Genomic DNA, 18,401 nt, shown 5'->3' with positions numbered 1-18,401 from the left:
CTAACAGGGTCACCTCTCAGTAGTGTTCGATATTCTGGAGCTGTGTGGTTGAAACTTGAATGACTTACAGTAATTTTAAAATTAATAGAGAAGATTGTTTGCTAAAAATGCCTTTTAATTACTTAAGTATGGAAGAAAAGCTATAATTCAAGTGGTTAGGCATGCATAGAACAAAAGATTTTGTGACGTCTCAACATAATGGAAAGAAGAACAGATGTTTCTGCAATACATGGTTCTGCAAAAAGCCATGCTTAACAGTTGTGAAGAGAAGAAAAAGTTTGCAATGAAAATTGGGAGTCAGCAAACCATGATAATTTCTTCGACTTGTTATCTCTTCTAAGAAATGTTGACAGTGTGTTAGATGACCACTTAAACAGTTCTAGTACTTCCATCTGTAAATTTGCATCACACATTATACAAAATGAACTTTTACATTACTTATATAATGTTTACATTGAAGAACTAATTAAAGACACTAATTTTGCCTCTTTCATTTCCATGCAGGCAGAAAAACAATATATATATATTATATGCAAAAGTCAATTTTTCACACCATTATGATATATCAAGGAAAAGAAACCGATTGAAACATTCCTTTCCTTTGAAAATTTCAGCAATAGGGCAGTACAGGGGCTTGGTTAGTCTAAAACATTCTAATACTCAAGAAAAATTCATTTCTGTGCACCAAATGAGTTTGGTTTTTCAAAATGCTTGTAGTAAAAATATGAAGTCTGTTCCTTGGTTCTTTGCAGATATTGATGGATTTAAAATGTTATTGTCTTCATCACCCAAGCATAAGAATTTCTTATTGACATACTTTAATAAGACAATTCCTTCAGTTTCTACAACTATATCAAACTTCCAGTCTTGCATTGTAAATAGTGTTTGAGAAAACCAATTCTAATTATCTGAATGTTTTGATAAGATTGAGGAAGAGGATCTTGGGATGATATTAGAGAATCACTTGCTTTGAGGAATTTACTTCACAATCTAGACTTTGGTTCTTTATGAATTTTTTCTGTGATATAATGAAACATGTTGATATTTTGTACCATACAGTTCATATGCAGAGTGCAAATGTCATTATTACATTCAATGCATTACATCATTTCCAGTCAGCTGATTTGGAAATATGAGAGAACATTGCAAGGATAAAGTTTCCCAAAGTTTCTGAAGATGACTGTTTTGCTTCGTCAAGAAAACATTCTAAATATAACACTGAACTTAATCTGACAGCAGATGCTGAAGAAGTGTGTGACATTGTAACCAAAGACTGAAAAGGATATTCCAAAAGTCTGACATATTTAGTATCTTCGAAGTTATTGACCCTAAAATATTCACTTTATTCAGAGAATGTTCCCCAGTCACTTTAGTAAATACATTTTCATTAAGTTACATTCCATGTAGTTTCCTCAATAAATTATCACAAAGATATGTTTAAAGATATTGTATCGTTTTGTGATCTGTGCACTTTCCCTGTGGACCATTCCCTTGAAGTATCATTCACTGAAGTGTACAAAACATCACCAATTGCAGTAAGTACAAGTGCTTCGACAGCAGAAGCTGAGTGCAGTTTCAGCACTTTAAAAAAAGATTATGTGGGTCAAGAACAACTGAACTTAATGTTTGTCTGTTCCATTCACAAAGGGGAAATCAGTGAAATTCCAAACTTCAACAACAGTGTGGTTGACATGTTCACCACTCACAAGAATATGCTGTACAACTAGTGTATAAGTAAACTATAGGACAGACACCTCAGTGGTTATTTTTTATTATGTAAAACACACATGAAACCACTCCTAGCCAATGATTTTCACATAGTTTTCGTTTTGCCGTAAGACAAAAGCCAGGAGTGTCCCCATTTTTGCTCTTTGGTGCATTCCAGTGGGAAAGAAGTCACATGCTTCCTCACACAGTGACACCATTTTTGTTTTTACATCAAAAATGACACCACAGAAACACACCTAGAATGAGTATGAACATCAGCTAAAGAAGAGCTGTTGAACTTCAGTTGAAACCCAAACAGCACCAAACTCCTAAAGTCACAAAAGTACAAGGAAAAGCAGTGATATTGGTGAACCTGAGCAACTACAATATTATTTGCACTCACTCTTTTTGGATTAACTGTATGTTATATGATATGGCTAACACCACTCCTTTATATGGTCTTTGCATTCTTATAAAATGTGATGTAATTACTAAGTTCATAAAATATCATTATACACAGTTTTACATACCCCACTGTGACCCCAAATCCTTAGCACATGACTATCAAGCACCAAAGAAACATGTCTACATGAGTTTGTATGGTCATTTCAGCCCCAAAAAGTTTGTAAAATGTTTTTGGCTAAAGTCTACATGAGTAACATCTTCATATCATCATTCACTATTGTGTATAAAAGTCTGCAAATTGTAATCCTCCAGTTAATTCCTGTATTTTAAATAATTGGATTTCTAAGTATAAGATTTCTTTATTGTGTTGTGCAATTTAGCAAACATTTATTTAAGGAAACTTTTATGCAGTGGCAGTTGCTGTGTAAGAGAACAAGAGCATGTGAAAACCCAAACTTTCAACACCTTGTGGATTTATTGGTTAAGTTTCTTTGAATGCTGTTTAAAAGTAACAGAGATGCTGCAATCTGAAAGATACAGCACATAAATCTACCACGCTACTGCTCCTTTAGAGTATGTGAAACTTGGTATCAGGGTCTCAAGCATACCTTCATTTGTTCATGTTTCAAGGAGCTTTTGCACATGCACATTTCACATAGCATAATTGCCTTATGAGCCAAATGCATACATATTTGATCAACAGTATGTATGTTTCACAATGTGCACAGCTAGCCCTTGCCACTCAACTAGAAGTTTATTTCAGTAAAGAAGAAGGCAGCATACTGTGGCAGACATTTTATCCCTATTCGCTTGGTATAAATCCTGCTATATAATAGCACACTTCTCAGACATGCTAATTCACTTACTATATACTGTAGTAAAATTTTTATCAGACATCAGTATATGTTAAATGTGTACTGAAAGTAACCCCATTTTGTGGGTTTCTGAATGAGTTATAGTATATTAAGTTATGAATTTCATCATACAGTAATCCAAAAATGGAAAATTCAGCATGGAATATAACAATACAAGAGAAGGAAAGTTGCTACTCACCATACAGCAGAGATGCTAAGTTGCGATAGGCACAATAAAAAGATTCAAACAAATATAGCTTTCAGCCATTAAGGCCTTTGTCAGCAGTAGACACACATACACACACGCACACACACACAATCATGCAAACGCAAGTTGCAGAGGTGTGTGCAAGTTCCATTTGTGTGAGTGTGAGTGTGTGTGTGTGTGTGTGTGTGTGTGTGTGTGTGTGTGTGTCTACTGTTGACAAAGGCCTTAATGGCCGAAAGCTATATTTGTGTGAATCTTTTTACTGTGCCTATCGCGACTCACCATCTCCACTATATGGTGAGTAGCAACTTTCCTTCTCTAATTATACAGTAATCCATTTGAGATGCTGACAATGTGAACTCCCTATCATGTCCCCCTCAGATTTTGTGGTAAGAGGGCCCAGTGGACAGCCCCTCAAAACCTGAACACAGATCAAGCACGGAAACATGAAGAAGGTGTACTGAACTGTGAAAAAAAAGCAAAATAGAAACAGTGAATAGTCCAAGGACAAAGAGTGCAATATAGAGCAGCTTCATACAGCAACATCATCATGGTTAGGTTATCCCAGTGTTCGACTGCCAAGCAGGTGAGCCTTGTTGAAACTATGATTAATTAAGGAATTAATTAATCACAAAATTGATTAATACAATTGTTAAAATGGTTCCATTAAAACTGAGCTTGGCTTCCTCAACATTGTTACATCCAACACTGGTCTCCATGCATAAAGTGCTCTTCACTGATGGGACATTAAACCTTAAACTTCCTTCTTTCCCGGACATTGAATCTGCTTCATTCCCTACCTCTTTAAATATATTTTGAAATAAATTTATTTTATTTGCAAAATTGATAATCTTAGCCTCTACAATAACTGTGCTTAAGTTCAAGGATCAATGACAGGAAGAGAAGTCTTTTTTATGGAACACAGAGTCAAACACTGCTGTGAGTCTACTGCCGTATTTCACTTCTGCCCTAAGAGAACTATTGCCAATGTATAGCCAATAGAGATCCAAATAAGAAAGATTACAAAAAAATTTACAACTGAGCAGCACAAAATTAAGACACATTTCAGATCTATCTAATCTTTAAATTTAAAAAATTTGAACTTAAAAGCATATCTATTATGTGTAAAGCGGATCTTTTCTACTGGCTGTTTCCAATTACATTGAAAAATGACACTAATCACCCATCTACACAGAAAAGATGACTAATCATGTCCAAAGAATCACTACCTCATTTCCTTAATACTGATCCTGTCAAAAGCTGTAGTGCTATATATGTGCCTTCAAATTCATTTAACGTATCAGTAAACAACATTCTATGACTTTCCATATGGATTTTGATTTGACTTAACTGTGGTAATAGATAAAAACATTGTTTCCTTCACATATTCTACATTTGACTCAAAACTGTGTAAACATTAATCTTTGGATAGTGGTATATATTTGACTTCATCAGCCACAAATTTTATTAAAAATGCTGTAATTAAATCCCATTAAGTAAGTAGATTTTATAATAAAAGTTCAAACACCCTAAATATCAAACAAGATGTTCCATAAGATTCCTTGCTTGGACATTTGTTTCCATAATTTATACAAAGAATATGTCTTTAAGTCAATACTTTACGTCTTACTGCTCAAGTAGACTCTAATACACTAAACTAACAAAGTTATGAGTTCCTCAGGGTGTCTAGCATATGGTTTGGAGCAAATGAAATGCAAAATAATCTTGCTTGAATTGTAAATATTCGTTTTAGTCTAATCCATAATGACAATGATGAAACATAACCTAGGACTACTGATTTTCACTTTGATGCAGCAATAACATGAAAAAGGCACACAAATTATATAGGTTGAACCTGAGGTCATAGACAAAATTTTGGAGGCAGTCCAGTAATATTATTGTTTAATTTGATACAAGTTATTCATAGTCCCCATCTTAATAAAGAGTAGCAGCATTTTTTTTTTCATCCACATGTGTTGTTTTATCTATATGCACTGAAAATACCAGAGCAACTATTCAGTTGCTGGGGGTATGCACTGTGGGTCTTGTTCAGTTCAGTTATGTGAACACCAATGCCCACTTTATGCTTTACATTTGAGTTTGCACTCAGTTACTGCTTAATTCTGACTTTGTTTCATTTTTATTGCAGTGTTAGTTATAGATTAACAGTGATACACATCAGTATGGATGGAGTTACCAATGAAGACTTGACTGGTATGTTCTTTGTGTATGCATTCAATTAATGCAATAGAACAGCACCACAAAAATGCTATGCTAAGTTATCTCTGCTGTGATGGAAACCATATCACTGCACTTTTGCATCTGCCTGAAAATTGTTGCATTACACTGTGTTCTGTGCTGTACATTTTGGTGATTGCATAGTAGAGGCTTTTCCATGGTTGTGACTGTACTGTCACAGAAACAAAAATAAATGGGTAATAAACTAAATAAATCAGAATTACATTGTTACTCTGTAATGTACCATCAAAGACCATGGGTCGCTTATAACAAAATACTTAGAAAACATTTCTCAACCATCTCCAAAGTTTTGTTGGTGCAGTTCAGAATCACTCAAATGTATATAAAATTATCCTGTGTTACCTATTTGTAAGCAAGTTATTGCTGAAGTCTTATGAAGCCTTTTTTGCAGCTACCAAATCTATGGGCTACAGCTGTGCAACAATTAGGGAGGGGGGAGATTGATTTGGTAAAACAAAGAAACAAAAAGAGAGTGTGTGTGTGAGAGAGAGAGAGAGAGAGAGAGAGAGGGGGGGGGGGGGGGGAAGGAATAGTGTGAGAAGAAAACAATTCCTGTTGACCATTCCTTCTTTATAACTGAAAACTCTGACTGTTACATGCCTTTATAAACTCAGTTGTTTCATGCAAACCAAGGAAAATTTGAATAGACATAAACAGTGACACAATATTCATAAGAATAACTCTTATCACAGGCAAATGATTGACATCCCATATACAAGGCATAAAAGACATAACAGAGCTGAACATACATAGGGATACAATGTTTTACATGAGCTCAGTGCAAGTCTGCATGAATGGTTTCAGGAACACCACACAAAGCTGATTCAAATAAAAAGTATTTTGCTGTGTAGCAGAGTTTAAACTTTGATACAAGTGATCTCATATATTAAAACTACAGTTTGCCAAATTTTTAATACTACCAATGAGTTTTCTTTCTCTGTGTACTTCTAGTATTATATTTTAACATTTACTTCATAACAATATTCATAGCAATATTCCGTACCATTGTCCCTGTGCCTGTACTGTATATTACATATGTAATCTATAACTCATTTACTTTAACATAATTTTATCATAGCTGCTTTATATGCATATAAGCTTTAGCCATATGTTTTAAAATAATGACATCATCAATTGCATGACAATCACTATGATGAGCAAATAATTATAAAAATTAAAATCTAAAAATCATCAATAATGTAAAGGTATCTATCCTCAGTTTGATAATTATAAAAAAATGTTGTAACATGACAGATATCTGTCAACTTTTTTAATACAATGTGTGACAGCTTTCACTAATTTAACTCACAATTTTCAGGTACTCACCCATCAGCAAGCAGCTCATGGACGAACAACTGTAAAAAAAAGGAAAAATGTGTTTTGCAATGTCTGCAAAAAAAAAAAAAAATTAGGAGACTACCTTACTCATGATAAAACCGTCCACAGGTGTATTGTCAGTACCTGTTATAATCATGATGATCTCAGACTATGTAAGGCTGGCATATACCAAATCCTCTGCCAATGAGAAAATAAGTAAATGGATCAAAGAGGGCACTGTTGGAGTCCACTGCCATGAGCACCAGAGGTATAACCATTTGCTACAGCTAAACAATCAGTCACTGCAGACCACTGAAGGTCCAAATCACATGCTACAGAAAATGAACACACCAAGATCTTGGCACAACATCCAAATACTTGGAATGTGCCACTACAGAAGCTGTCCAGATACAAACCAAGGCCCAGTTACTAAGCTACGAATGAGGCTAAAATCTCAGAAAGGCCTGGGAATGTGTCCTCAGTATGATTAAAGAGAAGAATGAGAAATTCAACAACCAAAATGGGAGGACATCTGAGCTGGATGGACCACCAACAGCTACCCACCCAATACCATCTCTGAATTCCCTGTCTTTAATACCACTAACCTGACTCAGCGGGCAGACGCCTTCAGGCATGGATGGCATGCAGACCACCACTCTGGATCTCTAACGTCGATCAGTTGTAGAATTTTGGAACACGTATTATGTTCAAGTATAGTGACTTTTCTGGAGACTAGAAATCTACTCTCTAGGAATGAGCATGCGTTTCGAAAAAGACGATCGTGTGAAACCCAGCTCGTGCTATTCGTCCACGAGACTCAGAGGGCCATAGACATAGGTTCCCAGGTAGATGCCATGTTTCTTGACTTCCGCAAGGCATTCGATACAGTTCCCCACAGTTGTTTAATGAACAAAGTAAGAGCATGTGGATTATCAGACCAATTGTGTGATTGGATTCAAGAGCTCCTAGATAACAGAACGCAGCATGTCATTCTCAATGGAGAGAAGTCTTCCGAGTCAAGAGTGATTTCAGGTGTGCCACAGGGGAGTGTCGTAGGACTGTTGCTATTCACAATATACATAAATTACCTTGTGGATGACATCGGAAGTTCACTGAGGCTTTCTGTGGATGATGCTGTGGTATATTGAGAGGTTGTAACAATGGAAAATTGTACTGAAACACAGGAGGATCAGCAGCAAATTGACGCATGATGCAGGGAATGGCAATTGAATCTCAATGTAGACAAGTGTAATGTGCTGCGAATACATAGAAAGAAAGATCCCTTATCATTTGGCTACAATATAGCAGGTCAGCAACTGGAAGCAGTTAATTCCATAAATTATCTGGGAGTACGTATTAGGAGTTATTTAAAATGGAATGATCATATAAAGTTGATCGTCGGTAAAGCAGATGCCAGACTGAGATTCATTGGAAGAGTCCTAAGAAAATGCAATCCGAAAACAAAGGAAGTAGGTTACAGTACGCTTGTTCACCCACCGCTTGAATACTGCTCAGCAGTGTGGGATCTGTACGAGATAGGGTTGATAGTAGAGATAGAGAAGATCCAATGGAGAGCAGCGCGCTTCGTTACAGGATCATTTAGTAATTGCGAAAGCGTTACGGAGATGATAGATAAACTCCAGTGGAAGACTCTGCAGGAGAGATGCTCAGTAGCTCGGTACGGGCTTTTGTTGAAGTTTCGAGAACACATCTTCACCGAGGAGTCATGCAATAAATTGCTCCCTCCTACGTATATCTCGAGAAGGGACCATGAGGATAAAATCAGAGAGATTAGAGCCCACACAGAGGCATACCAACAATCCTTTCCACGAACAATATGAGACTGGAATAGAAGGGAGAACCGATAGAGGTACTCAAGGTAACCTCCGCCGCACACCGTCAGGTGGCTTGCGGAGTATGGATGTAGATGTAGATGTAGATGTAGATGTGGATATGAGGTGAGTAACCCTCATGCCCCATGTTTCTCAGTCTACCTGATGATGGTGAAAGGGTAGTTGACTGAAATATTGTGCCTATTGAACAACAACTACAGCTAGTATACTTGCTGCATTGTAAAATGTTCAGAGATATATTTGTGTTTCTAAATAACATTGCATGAACATTTGTATTTAATGGTTTGAAGCATAATACCTAAACTGGTTTATTGTTGCCAGATTTTGTTTATAGTGTGAAATTTTTGATATCTTTCACAGTGCACAATTGGCCACAAGAAGCACCATCTTCAAGTTTGACTTTGTCTCTTTGATCGAGGATCTTGTATATGTTAGCCTTTGCACAGCTATTCTCTCAAAAGTTCAGACTTTGTTTTTATGTACTACAGTTATTTAATAAAAGTAATTGTCAATGTACGTGGTGTTGGTGACCATTACTTCTTCATCATACAACTAAAGGAAGAGAATTACCACATTGGTGACCATGGACTCATTTTTGCCTTTTTGCCCATTACTTCAGTGAATGTGCATTGTGTTCACGGCATGAACAACAAGCCATACACCATAAGACACAACAAACACCATGCTCTCTCATTTTGCTTCACCAGTGGACTGTGAATCTCAAGTCCAGCACCAACCTCATGTTGCTGTTAAAATGGAACAGGAACATTTCCTCCCTTATGCAACCAAGTGGGCCATGTAACCTATCCAGGCTCACAATGGCGTGAACCAAGTGCATTGTCTGTGGTGTTTTCACAAGGTTATGTCAACCTTGACCTTCACATCTTTCACAAACTGTTGAACTCACATGTTTTGGACCAAATATCACCATCCATAGTGTGTATAATTTGAGGAATATGTTGCCATCGGAACTCAGTGGGCACCAGGCTGGAAACTATTATGTTCAACATGTCACTCAAGATGTTGTCACTGCCATGGAGGTCTTGGAAGATGCACCACATCACACTTTTGCAAGTCCTCCACCGATGTATTCGATGACCATGGTCATCCCTGCCACATCAGTCAACCACCCTCTCACGTCTACTGCATTGTGCACTGTGTATGGTCACCTTTTCAAACACCCCTCATGAAGATATTAGACAGGGATGCTCTTGGATGCCACCTGTCACTCAATCAAGATTTTGCCCTCAGTGCCTCCTCCACCTCAAATCCTCAGGTTGCACTGATTCAACTTTTTCCAATGAAGAATGTTCTCACCGACAAGTTCCCAAAGACAATCCTTAGATCTGGTTCAACCTGGTCAACAACCTTTATGAACCTGCGTGGCATTGTGGGTGAGGACTCGTGTTATATCTTCCTGGTGAGCTATCTATGTGAACACACAGACTTCATCAGTGACCTTGTTCTCTGCCTGTCTACTCTCCGGAAATAACTCAGGTGCCAGAGCATAGATAACAGAGCATCTATCATACCCTCCATCTGATGTTATTCATCACATTATCCTTGAGGAAAGCTTGGATTCACAGAGGCAAATCAGGGGTCTTTGATATGTTTGTTTTTGCACAGTTATTCTATCAAATTTTCATGCTATATTTATTTAATGAAATTGTTCTTCAACATGCATTGTGTTGGTGATTTTATTCCTTTAATATACAACTATGATAAGAGAATTAGCACAATCAATATCTCAAAATTCTGTTCTCATTTTAAAGTTTTGTGCCAACTTGTTGTATTCACTGCATTTATATTTTTCCATTATTTTTATCATTATTTAAAACTAATACTGATAATATCTAGTGTAACAAAAAGGCAAAGTCCAACTTTCAGGAAACATTCTGCAATGATAGAGGAATAAATGTGTCATGTAGATATGGTCCAGAAATGATTTATTTCCATTTTCGAGCTCATTTTCTACTTCTATTCATAATAACATTAATCATGGGAAGCATACAGAAACAGAACACACCAGAATTACATGAAAGGTTTTCTTACTTGAAATGTTCTGCAGTCAACATCTGACACCCATAGAAATGATGGAAACAAAAAAGAAAGATAAGAGTTTAATATCCCATGAACAGTGAGGTCATTAGAAATGGAGCACAAGCTCAGTTTAGAAAAATATGGAGAATGAAATCAGCCATGCCCTTTCCAAGGCAGACATTCCAGCATTTGTATGTCCTAATTTAGGGAAATTGTGGAAAATCTAAAACTGAATGACTGGACAGGGACCTGAACCATCGCCCTCCTGATGTTTTGCCCTCCGTGCTCTCTGGACCTAAAGCCACCAGACTTCTATTTGTGGGGGCATCGGAAAGCTCTTGTTTACACAACACTGTTGCAAATTGTACAGAGTCCTCATGCTCGTAGTGTGGAAGGCTGTTAAACAATATGCAAATCTCCAGGGAGCACATAAGGGATTCAATAAGAATGCAAGTAGATTTGTGTATCCTTCCTAATGGAGGATATTTTACACATTTTATTTAGGAAAGAGTTTCATGCTGCACTCACACATTCTTTTCTTGTATGTTTCTCATGATTAAGGTGTTAAAGGGTTGTATACACTGAGCTGTGACAGGGAAATAAGATGTTTTCAGACCCATGTCCATATAATATACTTTCTTCCTAAAAGTTTGGCCATACCTTTTTGTTACACCCTGTATAAGATAAAGTAATCATTGTTGACATAGCTTGTCATAATGAAACTATAGAATAAGGTGACCTTTTCATTTATGCTGCTCTCATCTTCAGTATCAGAATCGTATGAGTACCTACTAAGGTATATGATCCAGTTTTAATGACTATACAACTGTTTTACAGCACAAAAATTGTATGTTAAGCACTAAATGAGATCATATTTTACTGTGGAAAAGTTTGGAAGAGCTATTTTCATTCCTGATACATCATTTCATAGACACCTGTTCTATCTTCATATACAGTACATACCAACGCTGTCCAAGATGTGCATAGACACAGAGTTATTGCTTTCATATTCTGAATTTATGGTCAGGGTACTCATCAGAGTCAAATTTCCACCTCATTCTGCAAAAAAAAGATGTAATTGGATGAATATTCTTAAATACAGATGTTACAGTTGGATTTGTTACAGATTTATAATATATCAAGGGAATTAAATGGTGTGCCACTGGCAGATAACAATAATGCATCTGAATTATCTTCCAGAGTTTGTTATAATCATTATTTATCATAAAAAGTAGTTCACATCTGACAATAGATACAAAATCTAATTTGCGTTGTGTTTAGTGATAATATCTTTACAGCTGAATCTTAAAATGAACAGTTGTTCCGATTTTCCTTTGGCACTTAAAATAATGAAAATGTGGGTAAACTTTTTTTTATTTTGAGCAACACACACATTTAAAAAAAAAATAGTGCACAACTTAGAGTAACTCCAAAGATAACCCTTGTACCAAAGGTAACACAGACTAGTGTCACCTGCTGGATTATTATTCCTGTACAGTTGCTACCCCCCACCCTTATCTTATAGTGTATAGCACCAGGAATGTTAGGAAATTTTAACTCTGTTTGCTAGCTGGTTCTTGTCTGGGTTGCTGGCTGTGGCTTTATTACAGCTGATGAATATTTTGATGGTGTAGTCGCAGGCGGTAGGAGGGGCTAGTAATCACAGGTGAGGTTGGCACAGGTGTTTTTGAGGGTGGTGAGGCTTGTGACATAGGTGTGGTCTCTTTTACTTGTGAAGTAGGACCCACACTGATTGACTTGCTATCTAGGTACCTTCATGGTATTGCCATATTTTGCACATCTTCATGGTGTGGTATTCTCATCACAACACTGGAAAGGAACCAGTGTATGGTGGTTCAAGTGATTATTTGCTATCTGTGAGGAACGTGACACAAGTATCTAGGGTGAAATTTTCACTCTACAGTGGAGTGTGCACTGATATGAAACTTCCTGGCAGATTAAAACTGTGTGCCAGACCGAGACTCAAACTCAGGACCTTTGCCTTTCACGGGCAAGTGCTATACCAACTGAGCTACCCAAGCACAACTCATGCCCCGTCCTCACTGGCGGAATTAAAGCTGTCCACATTTATATTTTATTCCTTCACTGTGGTGGGCCATCAGTTAAGCTGGTAAGGGTTATAGTCTACATGAAGAAAAGTACACAGAACTGAAGTGTATAGAATTACTTTTTATTTTTTGTCAAGCAACACACATGCATCTTCATATGTGAAACGCATATACTCTGACAACACATATACTCTGACAACTGAGAGTAACTTCAAAGATAACATACATTACAAACAATTTCTGGGGTGTTTATTCCCATAAAAACAATGAAACATCTCAGTACACTTACATTAGTAATATGTAAGATTCCTACTATAGGTGATTTAAAAATGAAGAAACTTGTTTATTCCACATACTTTCCTTTGCTCAAGAATTACAGAATCATTTTGTGGGAAAATGCAACTTGAAGAAATAATATTTTCTTCTGTGTAAGGGGTAATTACAATCTTTGAGTTATCACCCCCAAATTAATAAAGTCACATAATTAATTTTTTGTTTGTTTCCAAGGAAATGTCTGAAGTCCTGGTTAACATTGAAATCCCCATGCCATGGGACTGTAGCCTGCTATTAGAAGAGCCAAAACAAAATTGCACGGCATATTGATAAAGTAGACTGACAAACATTAGCACCCCCATACCTAGGATAAGAGGTGGAAAACGAGGGATAAAGAGTTTCACTCAAAATTACATACATGTAACTTAACACGGAAATGCACCCTGCGGAAAAGATATTCCTAGCTTCCCTAAGAATATGTTGAGAATGGCAAGGTGTTACAAACAAATATAATCCAAGAAAATCTGTATTAGTGTCAGTTCATAACTTCTTTAGTAGTTAGACTGTTTGTCATGGGTACCGGTGATATTTGATACTGATTGGATGTGGAAAAGTGGTGCCACAAAAAATAGTAAAGAATGGCTGCTATTCATGTTGAGCCTTTGCTGTAAAAGATCTGTATGTTGATTAGTGACAGTCCAGGTGACATTTAATGCCAAGTTTAATCAAACAGAATTCAGCAAAAATTGCTAGATACATTTAAAAACATTTTCATGTACATTTATTTCCTATTCTCATAGACATACACAGATTCAGATTCAGAACTTTCTCAACAAAAATGTTTCTGCTCTGACCTTTTATGTATTGTGCATGGTCTCCTCTAAAATACTCTCCTCCACAATTGATACATTGCTCCCAACACCAGTTCCAGCCTTGGTACATGCCTCTTGCTGGATCATGTGAAGTGCCGTGTGCGAATCTTCTTTCATGTTGTCTATCCTTGCGAATGTTCATCCTTTCTATGGGGTTTGAATGACTGAAAATTTAAAAAAGTCTACAGGAGCCAGGTCTCATTTGCATAATCCAAAAGCTCATCACTGATTGTAAGGCAAAAGTCTTTCTGGTCTTGACTCATGAGGCATGGGACAAAATTGGCAGCGGCATGATTCATTTTGAGGTGCTGTGTCAGGATTTCATGATATGATCCAACTGAAATGTTACATTCTTCTGCAGTCTCTTAGACATTCAGTCTTCAATTGGCATGCACAATTTCATTTATGTTTCTGACAAGAGCATTGTTGGTTGTCATCAAGGGACATCCTGAATGGGTCATCTTTAACTTCCATCCAGCCATTTTTAAACCAAATGAACCATTTGTAACGCCAGGTATAGCTTAAGCACTCATGACTGTAGGCTTCCTGTGAATCATTTGGTATGTCTCTGTAAAGGTTTTCTTGAGTTTCATGAAAAATTTAATGCAGACTCATTGCTCCTCTAACTCTGCCATCTCAAAATCAGCAAACTGTGTGACGCATCAGTCTACTCAGCTCAGCCCTGAACCATAACTAACAGACATACAACAATGAAACTTCTGGCAACTACACATTAAACAAAGGTGTATGCAGGGATGCCAACCACCATTGGCATGATATTACAAATGTTCCAGAATTTTTTGAACAGTCCTCTTATTTGCATATACAGTTTGCCTTGGATAGGGGTTATATTCAGGTGGCATATTTATTTTCTTCTATTGCTTTGCAGGTATATTGGAAAATGCAAACATACATCCAGTACTGTTTCCCTAAGAATTTATTTGTTCTTGCAGGAAGTCAAACAAGCCTCAATATCTAGAGTCAACAGTGGCCATGTGTCTGTGAGCTATGCATGTGTGTGTGTGTGAGTGAGTGTGTGTGTGTGTGTGTGTGTGTGAGTGTGTGTGTGTGTGTGTACATCTCATGAAGGACTTATTCTGATAGCTCATCCACCAGTCTTACTTTTAAATGTGCCCATCCACTGCTCAGTGCCTCCTCTACATGGTGTGGAGTTATCTATCTTAATTAACATTGTTATTCCATCCAGGATTTTCTGTTCTTTGATTAACTCTGGTCATTTGTTCCAGTTGACTCATTCCAATTGCAAATTTCAGCTAGTTATATATTTGAATTGATTCATTCCAGCTGTGAACTTGAGCTCAAAGAAGAGCAATATGGCTTTAGAAGAAACAGAATCGTGGTGGAGGTGATATTTTTTATAAGTATGAACATATACAAACAATAGGAAAAATGAATACACATCATCTTCATTTTCTTAGATGCTGAGAAGACTTCTAACAGTGCATGCAAACATAAAACCTGTGAACACCTTGAGAATAGAAATGTACCATGTGCTTTGAACACTTACAGAGTTGTGTTCAGACAGGTAACAGATAGTCAGAGTAGTCTGAGATTAAGCAGGTTGTTCAGTGAGACAGTGTGCTTTTGCATTTTTTATTCATCACTGAAATGGATGAAATAATAGAGAAAAGCAAAATCTCTGAGCTTAAAGCTCTTGACTTTCCAGATGCTGTTGTAATGTGGGGCAAAGGTCAGTCCAAAACTTAACGGAAGTTGAATGCATGGAATTCTATTTTCAAACAATTTGATCTTGAGATAAGCATGTCAAAAATGGTAGTTTTCCCAGACAATCAACAGAATAATTCTACTAAAACCACTTTTGGCAGAAAAGTGGAACAAGTACACCATTTCAGTTATCTTTGCAGTGTACTGACAGCAGGTAGCCAACCACATGCAAAAAATCATTACAAAATCCACAATAAAGCAGAGTTTCATAATCTTGTGGGAAAGCATCTTTGGGAGAAGAAAGTTCCCTGATGGTCAACATTAATAATCTGCAAGTGCTTCTTGGTGTCAGTTACCATATACTGTCCAGAAATTTGTAGGTGAACCAACAGAGATATTAGGAAAGAAACAATGGAAATGAAGTTCTTAGTAAGTGAGATATAGCAAACAAGGAGGGAAACCACATAATGAGAAAATTTGTCTTCTTGATCAAGTAAAACAACCACATGATAAGATATGTCTTGGAAAGAGGCTGACATTGTTTTTCCATCTCAAAAGAATAGACCCGCAAAAGTAGCTAGAGTGTGATTTTGAGAAATAACTAAAAAGGAAAGAGATTTATTGATCAGCTTAGATATGATTTGCTATAATGAGGCCTGGATTTGCAGTAAATTATGAATGGAGGAGGTATGGATAAGTATGGAGATTTTATTTACAATATCCATGAATACTGATCTGCTTTAAATAATTGTATTTTTAAATATTAATCAGAAGATAAACTCAACTGAATCCATCAAAGTTTTTCTATAGTCCTTTCATCGTCAAATTTGTGTGCTTGCTGCTTTTTGCTTCTTGTTTGAATGAAAGGTATAAATAACAATCAAAACAACTTACTGATGCAAAGTAATGTGGTAAATCAGATTTTAAATTATCTGCATTGACAGGTTTCTTTAAAATATGCAGGTGACTTACCTGGAGAACTAATTGTCTTGAGTGGATCAAATATACATTTACCACAAAAACAACATGAATAATTATTATGCTACATATTTCACATCTAGTTAAACTCTTTGTAAACCTATCATCTCAATTATTAACTGTACACTGCAATGTGCAATAAGTCATCTCGACCATGTATATTCTCAAATTTACGATATTATCCTTTTTTCGATCTTATTTGAAATGTTTTCAACTGGAACTGTATGGTAGTATATGTTGTGCTAACACAATCAACCCCTGTGATAAAAAAGAAACAAATTTCATAAAATTACTGTACTGCAAAATTATATATACTTTTTTTATGTCAATATATGTTATCGAAATTTGTTCTATTGTGCTGTAGAGTAAATGTGTGTGTGTGTTTTTTTTTTTTTAATTATTTTCGATTTAATGCTCTATGTTTCAATCTTAGTATGACTATATCTTTACTCATGTACTTTGGAACAATATTAACTGGGTGCGGTTTGGCTGTATGTTGTGAGGTGGGAATGAAGGAAGGAGAAATGTTAAGTTTTCTGAAGTTGCGTACAAATGGAATGTATTTCACTGAGTGAACATTGTAAATTTATGGCAGCAAGGCATTTAGGACTATTAAATATGAAAATTATGTATGAATCTGTTTGTCATCTATGTTATTTCAAGTAACACATAAAGCTATAGGGCTCTCAGATCTACAAGAGAACCTGGTTTCCACACAGAAGAAATTCGAGCGACAAATTGAAGGAGATCCTCAAAAAACAAAAGCACTCCGTCTTCAGGCCACAAGTAGCCCATCGGGACCATCTGACCGCCGTGTCATCCTCAGATGAGGATGCGGATAGGGGGGTCGTGTGGTCAGCACACCACTCTCCCGGTCATTACGATGGTTTTCTTTGACCGGAGCCGCTACTATTCGGTCGAGTAGCTCCTCAATTGGCATCATGAGGCTGAGTGCACCCTGAAAAATGGCAACAGCACATGGCGGCCTGGATGGCGACCCATCCAAGTGCCGGCCATGCCCGACAGCGCTTAACTTCGGTGATCTCACGGGAACCGGTGTATCCACTGCGGCAAGGCCGTTGCCTCAAAAAACAAGATAAGTATTTATTCTTTAAAACTACCACTAGACCTGGTCAACAATATTTCACTCCATGAACGTTTATTACAATTAACAGTCATCCAATGTGCATAACAAAGGAGGATGTTAAGGTGGTGCCATTGTGACCCGGATACTTGTACATCTGGGTTTTTGATAGTGTTTATGTTACATGTGATCAAAAAGCATAAAATGATCCTGCAGAGAGGAATGATTTTAAACCAAATGTAATTTTACATAGTACATGTGGAGAAGTTTTGGAATGACACAACACCATGGACATACATTGTTGTAAAAGGTTGATGCATTATTACCTAAGTTGATGCCATCTACCCAATCCAGAACAATAATAAGCTAAGTACCAATTAAAACATTCATTTTTTTATTCTCTCAGTGCAGTGTTGTGTGAACATTTTGACTGGTTTTTTCTTGCATTGATAATTTATGAACAAATTTACAAAAAATGGATCATGATCAGAACAATGAAATAAATATGCCAAACCTACCAGCTTCAACTAGTGACCTTGAATAGGACAGAGCTGATAAAGACATGTTTCAGGACATATTAGACAATAGTCAACCAAAACAGTTAACTGAAATTAGTGCAGACTCAGATTTTTAGACAGTAGTGTGTTAGATTTGAGTCCAGACCATAAGAAACAAATACACTCACACATAGGTGAAACAATGTTGAGTGAAAACCCAAATAGTTAAATTTTCAAGACATGTTTACTGCATTAATGTCATCAATGGAAACAATAGTGACAAACTGGAAAAATAGTGA

General features: G+C 36.7%; 1 protein-coding gene and 1 pseudogene across 1 annotated transcript in view; both read right to left on the bottom strand.

Annotated features, from left to right (window-relative positions):
* The window catches only part of LOC126235087 (uncharacterized), a 92,667-nt gene that overhangs the window by 42,161 nt on the left and 32,105 nt on the right, over positions 1–18,401 (bottom strand). The window contains exons 2-3 of the mRNA XM_049943821.1: positions 11,607–11,702; positions 6,760–6,788 (exon numbers count right to left, since the gene is read on the bottom strand). Of these exons, the coding sequence (XP_049799778.1) occupies positions 6,760–6,788; positions 11,607–11,651 (74 nt within the window). The 5' untranslated portion in view covers positions 11,652–11,702. The remainder of the gene's footprint in view (positions 1–6,759; positions 6,789–11,606; positions 11,703–18,401) is intronic.
* Positions 17,488–17,605, bottom strand: LOC126238706 (5S ribosomal RNA; annotated as a pseudogene).

The sequence above is a fragment of the Schistocerca nitens genome, chromosome 2 (genome assembly GCF_023898315.1).
Source record: "Schistocerca nitens isolate TAMUIC-IGC-003100 chromosome 2, iqSchNite1.1, whole genome shotgun sequence".
Lineage (NCBI taxonomy): Eukaryota > Metazoa > Arthropoda > Insecta > Orthoptera > Acrididae > Schistocerca > Schistocerca nitens.
This window is presented reverse-complemented; position numbering and strand designations above follow the sequence as displayed.